Below are 12836 nucleotides of genomic sequence, written 5' to 3' on the forward strand. Positions count from 1 at the left end.
TATGACAAATGAAAAAGATTTTGTTTTTATATCTATTTTTTAAATCTCACAACATACTTTTCAAAAAGTAAAGCTTCATTCTGTTTAGTGTTTTATGTCAAGAAACATTTCATAGCATAAATTTTCCACAATGCATATGGTCAGATTATAACACCCATCTGAACACTATTAAGTATTTTATTACTTATTTGTTTAGTACTATTTGATAAGTATGAAATTATCTATGAAGTGAAAAACTTCAACTAGGAAATTTGACATTCCAACAATATCTGAGGTGGTTTTTACCCAGATAAACTAATTTCTGTCATTACCAACACATCTAAGAATAGCCCTAATGAAGAAAGATAAAGACTACTTTTATTTTCTCCAATTAAAAGATTAATAAGACAAACTGTGTAGGCATGAAGGAAAGAAAGGAAAGCTATAAAACTGGGAATACAAATTACATTTTCCTATTCAACAGGTCAAAGAAAGTGCTGCAAGGAAACAAAATAGGCCCAAGGAAATATTTAAAAAAATGAAATCACCAACAATCTTAGCTGGATATAAGGCAAAACGAAATGGGGTAATCTTGGGTATTATGAAGTTTTAAAAGATGCAACAAAGTTATGCACTGTTAGGAAATAATGATGACAGAGATGAATCCAGAAAATACAAAAAACAAATGGGTAGCTCCTTTTGCATGAAAAATAAAAAAAAAAAAAAAAAGAGAGAGAGAGAGAGTCCAAGAAGGAAACCTGAAAACAGAGTCAGACTGGAAACACCGTGGCCTAAGGGCTGTGGGGGTTACCACTCACCTCCTCCAGGAGACAGCAGCAGAAGTAATATCCCTTTAAAGCAAAAGACACACACACAGCAACTAATCAAGACCCATAAATCCAATCACATATTCCCCAAGGTCGGTAACACACTGGATAGGAAAAATGAAAAGGACAATTGTAATGCTGTTTTTATTTAAAATTTTATTGAAACCCTCTTTCACCTGTTTACCGCTTCCTAAGTGAAAATGCATGTTGAAGTCTGAGCCTGATGGTATTATCTTCACATTATTCCTTAAATACCTGAAAATATGATTTTTGAAACTTGGAAAAGTGAAGCTAGGACAAGGATCCATTTTACATGCCTGCTTCTTTGTTTATTCATGAGCAGAGCTAGACTAAGAAACCTTTCAATGAGAAGGAGAGCATGTATGCAGGAGTATAACTCTTTAATCTGAATTCTACCCTCACTGGCCCCATGAAAGGTAAGGAACACTTTAGATAGGGTGGGGAAGGGATTTTGGAAAACTTGTGATAAAGAGTAAATTCTTCCTAAACTTGGCAAAATCTAACAGGTTACCCACACAGTCTGTGTCTTAAGTTAATGCACTTATGTAACTAGCATCAGAGTCTCCTTCAAGTGCCCTGTATATGTCATCAGTTTTCTCTTTCAAAGATTTCTCTTCTGTATCCTACTATATAGTTAGCAAGGCCAGCTTTCCTTGCCTATGTCTATGACGAATTAGCTAGAATAATCTAGGGTTTTTGAATGCCATCTCTTATCTATATCTCATTGGAGGTGTCTGCATGTAATAAATGCCTTAAAACCCTTTAACGTGTTTTTAAAATCTACTTTTAGAGCAAGTCCTATGCATGCGAATGACCATGAATAGTTCTTCATATATTCAAGCTACTAATGTTTAAAGTATTACATAAATTTAGAAAATATTATCTAAAGGTATTTCCCATTAAATAAATCTAGAATATACTTAGTTCAAATATTTAGAAAGATTTAATTACTGTTACTCATAACTACTCTGCTGTGAATTTGAGTATCAAAATATAACTTTGCTTAGTTATTCAGTGGTTGATAGCTGTCCACCCTCTGCAGAAGTGTATCTGAATATCCAGGGGAATAATACCTGAAAAAGAAAATACTCCATTAAACGCTTGTGAAATGATCAACACAGCAGGCACATAAGATGCAGTATAGGGGATTGATCTGAAATAATCCTGTGAGTGAAATCTCAAATACACTCTGAATAATTATGCTCCAGTAACGCTTTGTGCATAAAGTTAGAGGCTATCCAGGAAGAGAATACAAATTCATAAAACTGTGCTAGAGAAGTAGCAAAACATTTAAGGGATATAAATGTAATGGCAAATGGGAACATTTTCCAAACAAGAATCTTCAATCCAGTGACAATATTTTATTACAGAGACTTCATTTTAATCATATCAAGTGGCTAATGTTGCTTTAAGGATCATAGCTAATAGATTTTTTTCATAAGTTAGACTACACAGTCTATTGTTACTAATCAACTTCTGCATTCTAACTGCCTTAGAGATCATTCTCAGCATGGGTTTTAATCAGATCTGGTCACCTAGGAAAACAAAAATTTCTGGGAGTATAATTCATATTGAAAAACTATTTAATAAAATATAATTTCAAAAAAACTATTTACAAATACTTGTATCACACAAACCTATGAAATTAATCATTTTTACTATTAATAGTTCTTGGGCATCTATAGTACTATACATTTACGTTCATAACTTGAACATTTTATACAAGATTTAGTATAAAGTATTCAATATGTGGATCAATCAATTGTGAGATGCTTAATATGTCATGGAAATAATTTACATGCAGATAAATGAATGTCAAATAAAATTTAGCAGGCATTCTAGAATAATTTTTAAAAATTTATAAAGTATAATTCAAAAATTCTCAAATCACTCAAAATGATTGTTTCTGAAGGCATTTTCTCCAGATAAAACCTAATATTAGAGACTTGCTTTGCCTTTTGTTAGTTATCTTTATCTATGCCCAGATGCTTGACCTAAAAACTCATAATTTATATTACACTAAAATTCCTTCCACAATTTATCAAGTTAAGGTGGACCAAAAAAAAAATACAGCTGTATTTTCTTAGTAGTGTGCTTATAGGCATACATAAACAGATACTTATGTACACACCCAAAAAGCTACCTGAAAGAATGTTTCTCCTCTAACAGTCTCTTACTCTTGAAAAAATTGTCTTTCAACAGTGGGTTTCTTCGAAGTATTCTTACACTGAGAAATTCACAACTGTTTCTTCTCTGAGTTAGTCAAAAATTTTAAAGCAGACTTTACCTTCCTAGGCCTTCAAATGTATCAGACACCAGATAATATGAATTCGAGAGGTAGATTTTTAAATATCTTTAAAATTTTAACATTTTAATTTAAATATTAATACATTTTATATTTTAATGTGATAAATATTTAATTTACCATACTACATTAATATTTTACATATTTCATAATATAGTATTCTTAGTATTGATATAATGATGTTATCATTGATATTAGATTAATAATAATTGTTATTACCATGTTAAATATGGGAGCCACCAACTACATGTAGACTGAATGGGAGCCACCAGCTACTGAAGACTAGAAAAATGGCTAGTATGGGCCGGGCGCAGTGGCTCACACCTGTAGTCCCAGCACTTTGGGAGGCTGAGGAGGGTGGAACACCTGAGGTCAGGAGTTCGAGACCAGCCTGACCAACATGGCGAAACCCCGTCTGTGCTAAAAATACAAAATTAGCTGGGAATGGTGGTGCATGCCTGTAATCCCAGCTACTCGGGAAGCTGAGGCAGGAGAATCACTTGAACCCTGGAGGTGGCAGTTGCAGTGAGCCGAGATCGTGCCATTGCACTCTAGCCTGGGCAACAAGAGTGAAACTCCATCTCAAAAATATAAATTAATTTTTTAAAAAAAGGCTAGTATGTCTGTATTTGGATTATATAAAATTTGCAGTTGAAAAAATAGACTCACAAGTTGTTCCAAACATATCTAAAAGTTTTCCAATAACTGAATCAAGTGTCGGTTTTTAAATTTTAAATTCAGTATTAAAAATTCAGTTTAATAGACATAATAGCCATTTTTCTAGTCCTCAGTAGCCACATGTAGCCCTTTGGCTAAGCATTTTCTCATTTAATTCTAACTATATGAAATAGGTAATTATCTTTAATCACCTTGTACAGATGTGGAAACTGTGGCTAAAAGGGTTAACTATTATCTTCAAGGTAATAGTTAGTTATAGTAAGTAGTTATAACTGAGAGAGGAATTAAGGTCTGTTTGACACCTAAGCCTGAGCTCTTAGCTTACTCCTTTGGAAAGAAAATGAGCCTCTAGATAAGACCAGGAAATTCCTTCCCTCTGGCCAGCAAACACGGCTATCCCAACTTACCTCTAAATGGCCTTTAAGAATGTAAGCGAATTGACCTTATCCTAGACCCACAGAGAAGTGGGGTTATTATTATATTGTTATGATACCAGAAATATGCTGAATGGCAGACTGTGTCCATATCTCCCCCCCAAATTAGATGTTGCCCCAAAACTGCTTCCCCACCCCAGCTGAGGCAGAAATTTTGAAGAAAAATGAGTTCAAAAACACCTTATGGCTGTGGAGTGAGCCAGGCCCAGAACTTAGGTCTTCTAATGTCTAGTCCAGACCCCTTTCCTCTCATTTACCTACCTTTCTTTATTAAAAAAATTTAAAGATTACTAAATCAGAAGGCAATATGAAACAAATGTTTAGGTTAGTAACAGATGAATGTACCAGTTGATAAACTGTCTTACAAAGGATAATTAATTCTAAAATAGTTGTCACCAAGTGATTCTTGAGAATTACGTAATTGTAAAAATAAAACTATTTTGAGATTATATTTGTCTATTTTCATAGAAGGACAACATTTCCAAGATGTCTATAAAATACCATTTTATAGAACCTAATGTTTTAAGACATAACTGAGGTTTTCCTACTTGCCCTGTGTGGGTAAAATATATATATATCAGAAATTTGAAAATATTAGTTAGGTAACCAAAATTCTTTATGATAATTAGCCAATTTTAAAAATAAAATCTCAGCCAACAGAATTGGAGCAGTTAAAAATTTACAATAGTATTCTGACAAGGCACTAGATTAATTTCTAATGTGATGGAGTTGGCTGTTTTTCCTGGTGCTCAATTAAAATATGCCTTCAAAAATGTGGGAAAAAGACTTCTCTTCAACAAAGCACCTTACCATTGGTTGATTCTAATAGGTCATTCCTTCTGGGGACACTTTAGTTTTTTTTTTTTTTTTTTTTCCGCATCTTTCTATAACTTTGTTCCTGACAAAATTGCATTGAAAGTTACCTTAAACTTATATAAAATACCATTCTTCCTGAAGGGACATATATTCCATGTATAAAAATTAATTTTATTTTCTTCATAAAAGATTTTAATATTTCCTTCATTTAATGGTTTTACACATTTTATGTTACACAAACTTTTAAGATACACATTTGTGGCCAGGTATGGTATAGTGGCTCACGCCTATAATCCCAGCACTTTGGGAGACCAAGGTGGGTGGATCACAAGGTCAAAAGAGCTAGACCATCCTGGCCAACATAGGGAAACCCTGTCTCTACTAAAACTACAAAAAATTAGCTGGGAGTGGTGGCGCACACCTGTAGTCCCAGCTACTTGGGAGACTGAGGCAGGAGAATAGCTTGAACCCAGGAGGCGGAGATCTCAGAGCCAAGATCGTGCTACTGCACTCCGGTTTGGAGACAGAGCGAAACTCCATCTCAAAAAAATAAATAAAAATAAATTTGTATATGTAGACAAATTATACATGTTATGATATATCACTGCTTTAATGTATCATATATATTAATATTTCAAAACTGACTTATTGGAACTCTTTTGGTCAAGGAGTTCTCATAAACTTCCTAAAAGTGCACAAACTTGCAACTCTGGAAAGAATTTACTGGGTAAAAATATGTGGATAGAAAACAAATGTTAATCTTAAAATTGCTTTTGTGCTTTTAAAATTAATGTTACCATATGTATTAAACACTATTGATATTAAATAGGAAGAATTAACAGACATGTTGCAACTTACGTAAGTATATGTTACAGCATGTAAGTTTTAAAAATTAGAATTTATATTTTCCAACATTAATCAAAGAAAATAAGAAATAAATGTAGGATTAGAAAACATAAATATGTCTTTATCCTGCATGCCTTGGGGGCATTTTTAAAGATTCAGTTGTTTAAATCATTCTATCTTTTTTTTTGGTAGCTTTGCTTTTATTTATTTTGAGTTTAGTGGAATAGTTCTCCTTCAGGTTTACAAGGACTGAGGCTTAGGCTGAATGCTCTGCAAATCAACTTCATTTAAAAATGAATCTTTTTATTAATCTTGAAAATAGCATCTTGCTATCTTACTCTGAAGTACCTGTATATCATAAACATTATTTTGGGGTTTTTTTGCATTTAGATAGTAACTTTTTTTTGTTACTCAACATCTGTTTAATATGCAGGGAACTATGAAAATCAGAATCTATAGGCCTTTTATAATCAGGTATTCACAATTTAAAAACTGGTTACTTTGAACTCTATATTTGGGTACTCTTTAGTAAAGCATGTGTTAAATTAGCACAAAAATGTCTTCGATGACATTCCAGTTTGAATTGGAAATGTGTGTGTCTGTCAGATCATTAATTAATTTGGCAGGGGGAAGAGATCAAGAGAGGAATAAAGGTACATATTGGCCTCACATCGTATTTCAAAGTCCACATTTTGACACAATGGATATAAAACCTAGATTTGAAGACAGAAAAACTATATTCTAATATTGAACGTTTCAAAGTCCATTTTCCCTACCTCACTATTTCCTCTGGGTAACAATTGTTAATACTGTTGATGTATTCTTGAAGGAGAGAACCAGGTTCTGCTTTTATCTCTTGAATTTTTTTAAGGCCACCACTTGTTACGAAAAGTCGTCGAGCTTTGCTATCATGCGGCAGCACCTTGCAAAGTGAAGCACATAAAATGTCAGCTTTTCTTTTCCAAGTTAGATTATTACTATTGAGAAGCAATAATGTATGTAAGAAAATGTAAAGGAGAATTTATACCCAATACACCTATAACATAATGAGCCAAATCTGCTGGTGATTTGAAGTGAAATGTGCTCTTTTTAGAATGTGTTAATTTTTAGGCTAAAGAAATGAAATAAAGGCAATGAACATGGGCAAAGGCAATGGAGATCCACTCACAGATGTAAAATACAAAGCTTACACCATTCAAGGTCTCTCTGCTCCCTGAGAATTTAAAGGCAAGCTCCTTAACAAGGCACAAAGGGTCCTCTGGGACCCAGCTCCTAAATACCTCTCCAGCCACCACTACTCTCCATCCTAAATATTGTTTCAGTAACATCACAGCATGCATGCTGTACCATCTCTTGCCTTTGCCCATGCTGTTACCTCTTCCTAAAATGGCTTTCCACACTCCACAAACCTCTCCCGTTATGCTTGGTTAGCTCTTAGTCATCTTTTAAGATTTAGCTCGTGTCACCTCCTTTAAGAATCCTTCTCTGGAAGCCCCTATCCCCTTATCCCAGGATGAGTTGAGTCCTTCTCTTCTGTCAGCATTCTGTCAAACCACCATCCGTGTGCTTACAACATAATACCTAAATACCACACAATATTTTAATTTTAATTTTTAATTATGCATTATATGTCTGTCACAATGTCACTGAAAGCAGAAACTATACTTGACTTCATTCATTCATTTCCCTCTAGCTTGGTACCTAACAGAGGTTTGACAAATGTTTAACAAATGAATAAATATACTAAAGTGTAGGCAGAGAAAGGAGACTGAAATGTTAGAGAGACAGAAGACCAGAAATGTAAGGAATCAATAAATCCAAGAGAAAGTTTCTTAAAGCAACCAATGAAAACTAAAAAACAAGTCATCACTGGATCTGACAGTGAAGAAAGGTGCTGCAGACTTGAGTAAAGGCAGCTGTCTGTGGAGGGGAAGTTGAGGAAGCCAGGTTATCAGCAGCTGAGGAAAGTGTCCCAAGTAAGAAAGTCAAGACAAACTTTAAAGTTTCAGAAAAACAGAGGTAATCAGTGGACCGAGGTAAGATAGAACTAAAGGCTAAAGATGTTGCAGGTTTTGATCTTAGGATCAAGGAGACTTGAGCACGTTTGCATGTTGACAGGAAAAACCCAGTGGAAATGAAGAAATTTATTATGAGAGACAAAAAAAAAACAAAGACTGACCAGAGTAGGAAGGTCCTAGGGAAGGGGTGGGCTCACAATGTGGTGCGCTCTGCCTTGGTCACTGCTACTATCCCTCTGACAGAAACACCCTTTTTTCCCATCTTGTTCCTTCTGCAAGGAGACCAGCTCCTTTCACTTGTCCTTCCTCCATTGAAGCCCTATCTGAACATTTCAGACTACATTCACTCATTCCTTCTTTTAAAAAAGTTTATCTCCAACTCTAGTACATTGAAATGTTTTCTAATTGTTTTGTCTGCTCTCCTCAGCTACATTATAAAGTTCCCTGAAGAACAACTTAATCTTTTTTGTCTGTTCCCCAGTGCTCAACAGAGAGCTGGGTACATGTAGGCATTTAATAAACAATTAAAACCACAAAAGGATCTTGTTAATAGAACAATAATATAAATCAACAGACAATAAAAGATTGCACTAGTATGTATTTGTAAAAAACGTAATATTCCATAAATATATTGGTTTTACATATTTCGTTTGGCCTGGAGAATTTTCATTACTTTCTATCTCTGTCCCTAGCTACTTCAGTACCTTTTCACCTTCTACCTTGCTTTATCATCTCTTTTTAGTACTTTGGTATCTTTCGATTAAGAAAATATTCCTGAAGGCACATTTATAAGTGTATATGATACAGGTACTGTATTTATTTTATCTTGGGGCTAACTTCCACACATCCCACTGGTTTTACGTATTTTGAACTCTTAATGTAGGTTAGTGTCTACTTTCATAGCTACTTCAATAAAACCAGAATATCTCACTCACTAGCCTAAAAGATTAAACTACAAAATGAAACTTTCAGAAATAATGTCAATTACCCAGTTCAAGAACAGATGACTCTGTCTGTAGATGATCTACTCAGTCCTGATCTCTTATCACTCTTAGATGACCAAATTAGCTGGTCACTTTCTTAGCACCCAAAAGTACAAAAAAAAAAAAAAAAAAAAAAAAAAAAAAAGACAGAAAGAAAGAAATTGACCAATTTCCCTTGCGGTAATTTAGTCTTTTCTCTGCATTATTTGGTTATTTAGTTGGTTTGTCAAGAGGGCATGCCATTATATCTCCCACATCCCATATAACTAAGAGGGGGAGGTTATTTTCTTGGAAGGAGGAAGAAAGGACATAGGTGTTTGATACACAGAACTGTATCCTGCCTGGGTGAGTGGCTTCAGCAATGTGAAACTTCTGCTTTCCTGTGGCTCTGGCACTTGAGGGCCAGTTACACTGTTGGAGGTCATGAACAGAGTTGACAGAACTGAAGGCTGTTAGCAGATTCTATCTTTCAGATGGAGACCTAAAACTAGACAAACTTATTTGTAGGGACTACTTTAAAAGTTATAACAATACATAGTTTTTGTTCATTATTTGTAGAAACATAGTATATGAATAGTAATTTCTCATTTATATAACATTATAACTGACTATTCAAATGAATTTGCCACCCCCCATTCATTTTTTTAAAAAATCTTTTAAATTAGCCTGACCCACTTGCATGTTTTATTTCTTAAATACAACTCTTTGGTTGTTTTTGTTCTTTTGAGTGTTTAATATGTGCCTGGGATTGAGCTAAATGCTTAACATAACAATAATATCTCATTTACTCTTTACAATGACCCTATGAAATAAGTACTCTAATTATTTACATTTTATGGGTAACCAAACTAAGGTTTAGAGAGGTCAATATTTTGTTAAAGAATTATAGAGCTGGTAAGTGGGAACTCCAGGTACTCCAGTTCAGAACCTGAGCTCATAACCACCATGGGCTACTACTTGCACAGACCCCATTTTCCTAAGCCAAATTCACTGAGCATAATTTAGCCAGCTCTTGACAGCTTAGGGTCACCATCCTGACTATCAGTGTCTGTGGTAATAGAGTCATTCTCTTTTATCCTTTGCTATTGGTAATCAGCTCTGCTGGCTGTGCCCACTTCTAGCAGCTTGACCTTTCTACCTTACTACCATTTACTATCATTTAATCTGCAACAATCTAATCTAAGAAATATGACAGCTATATTTGTTAAAATTGTTCATAAAATAAGTCTATATGCTCCAAATGACTGTCTGAGAACATCTCCAGTAAAGCACATGAACCTTGTGAAAGATGTTTCAGTGGCTCAGAAACCTTTTTCCTTTTCTCTTTATGATCTTTGCAGTATTCCCAGGTGAGTGAGATGAAAGACACTAGAAAGATTACTAAAAGTCACTTATCAATATAAATTATCTATATTATGAGATTTTTATTTTCTGGGAACAGTTAAAAAGACAATAGAGGCTTTGAGGAAAATGTGAGGATAAAGAAAGTGTTTTATTTACATGTGAATTTTGTTAAGGTAACTTCCCTGTCCATACAGATTGGTGAGAGTTAAGCAGTAAAACCATGACCCTGTCTTACAGAAAAAGCTACTGACCCAACAGAAAAAAATAAAAATAAGTTAACAAATCATTTTGATTTTCTTCCTCCCCTTAGAGGCTGCCATTTCTTACCTTACTGAACTGTCCAACCACATGCTTCAGAATATTGGGAGGAGCATCATATAGAAATGGTTCAAGGGCTGGTAAGTAAGTACATTTTTGCAGGATACTCTTTATGGCTTTTTTACTCTTGAAATACAAAGTAGATGTATATATAAGTAAGTAATCAATGAAACCTCGGCAAGAATTCAAATCTCACATTACAAGAATTTGAAAATAAAATCAATTTCCTGGTCTAAGCTGCAGTTGTTTCATTTTTTAAAATTATTGTCAAAAAAAAAAAAAAAACTCCTGCTTTGATTGGTTTTATCATAGAATATCCTACAAGTTGTCTTTGTGTTCAGCCTTAAAATGTAAAGTGTATTACTGAGCTCTTAAAATACCTAGAAGAAAATTAAAATTATAAAGCACAAAGTTACAGACTATAAATTAATATATACTGTATTAGAATAAAAATTTATATACAGGAAACTGAGATAACTAATACATCCCATTTCTACTTATCAACAAATACAAGAAAATAATTTAGTTTTTTGAAGAATGTAATTATCAGGCTTTCTATATTCTCCATGATTTCATGGCTTATACATAGGCAGTCAAAATGGCTACAGGGTGCATTATTCAATGAGCATTTGCAGAGGTGCTGCTATAGCTCCTGGGTAGACATTTCCCCCTTCACAGAAGCAAAACAGATAGGATCTACTCAACTGCAGAGAAAAGATCTTCTCAACAGTAGGGAGTGTATCACCCACAAGCAGAAGAATACGTACCATATGTACCATTTCTACCCCCTCCTGCACTCCATATTTCAAGGTGACATCATGTGGTGCTGATCCTTGCCACAAGTGGAGAAGGGCCCTGATGGGGCTGCAGCACATCATGGCAGCCAGCCCTCAGGCCATGGCTAGTTGTGGTTCATTTTCTTTGTCTTAAAGGCTGTCCCCTTCAGTTGGAAAGCTTCACAATTGGGTTTGTCTCCAGCTATTTTCCACTAGAATTCCACATCTGCTTGACTGAGGTTTTGTGCTTCAGTGCTCCCTTATGGCTTTTCTCTTCACCTGTTCTTTCTCTGAGGCCTTACCCAACCTGGTCTTCTGAGATCACCATATTGTTTTGCTATTATTTTGCAATGCTCTTGAAATGTCAAGGAGCATTGTGATTTTCACATCATGAACTTTATAATTGATGAATCGATTCAGCAAAACTTTATCACAGGTTTGTTATTAGTAAAGAATCTCTTGAATTTAAGGTTTCCTGGAGACCCAGGCTAAGCAGTCTTGCACAGCCTCTTATTGCTTGACACATTTATCCTCAAACACTGTTTTACAAATTAGATTAAATAAAACAAGGAATGTAAAATATGCAGCTCAGCTTTTTCCCACAAGTAGTATAATGTAAGTTGGAATTAAACTCTCAATTCCCAATATACTTGGGAACTATCTTAAATCATGGTAATCTTAGCAAGCTAACAAATTTAACTTCACTGTTATCAGTGAAAATGTCCTTGAACTGTGTAGCAGAAATCACATACACTGTACAAATTTAAAGACACCCTTATTCTAGTAGTTCTAAGTTGATGTGTTGTTATTAATCAAGAACTGTAGAAAAGAGTCCAATGACACTAGAAATTCACTGAGCTTTACTATCTTTCATGTGGAAGAAATATAATCAGCTTATGATTACATTCTTCTAGATAGAAATGTATATCATAATTCATAATCAGCTGTATTATCCAGCATAATAGAAATCCTAGTTATTTAAGACTTTGTTTACATGTCTATTTGACAATGAAAAGGAATGAAGTACTGACACATGCAACAACATGAACGAACCTCACAAGTGTTACCCTTAGGGAAAGATACCAGGCACAAAAGTTCACATACTGTATAATTTCATTTATATGGATTGTCCAGAAAAGTCAAATTTAGAAAGACAGAAAGTAGATTATAGTTGTCTGGAGCTGGCAGGTATAATTGAGAGGAAGAAGAGGGAGTGACTACAAATGGGCATGAGGCTTCCTTCTGGGATGATGAAAATATTCTGAAATTTGATTGTGAAGATGGTTGCACAATTCTGTAAATTTACTAAAAATCATTTAATTGTGTACCTAAAATGAGTGAATTTATGGTATGTAAATTATATCTCAATAAAGTTGTTAAAAAGACTTAAACTCAGCCAGGCACAGTGGCTCAGGCCTGGAATCCCAGCAATTTGGGAGGCCAAGGGAGGTGGATCACCTGAGGTCAGGAGTTCGAGACCAGCCTGGCCAA

The 12836-nt window shown here is 34.6% G+C and overlaps 1 protein-coding gene across 3 annotated transcripts in view; it reads right to left on the reverse strand.

The window, feature by feature from the left end:
- Positions 1–942: 942 nt before the first annotated feature.
- SPAG6 (sperm associated antigen 6) overlaps positions 943–12836 on the reverse strand; it is a 63119-nt gene continuing 51225 nt past the window's right edge. For 2 of the 3 annotated variants that reach the window (XM_010367563.2, XM_010367564.2), the window contains 3 exons: positions 10579–10695; positions 6683–6828; positions 943–1900 (listed from right to left, as the gene is read on the reverse strand). In XM_010367563.2, coding sequence (XP_010365865.1) covers positions 1831–1900; positions 6683–6828; positions 10579–10695 — 333 coding nt within the window. In that variant the 3' untranslated portion in view covers positions 943–1830. The remainder of the gene's footprint in view (positions 1901–6682; positions 6829–10578; positions 10696–12836) is intronic. The other variant, XM_010367567.2, reaches the window with a different exon arrangement.

This window comes from Rhinopithecus roxellana, chromosome 11 (genome assembly GCF_007565055.1).
Source record: "Rhinopithecus roxellana isolate Shanxi Qingling chromosome 11, ASM756505v1, whole genome shotgun sequence".
NCBI classification, from domain to species: Eukaryota; Metazoa; Chordata; class Mammalia; order Primates; family Cercopithecidae; genus Rhinopithecus; species Rhinopithecus roxellana.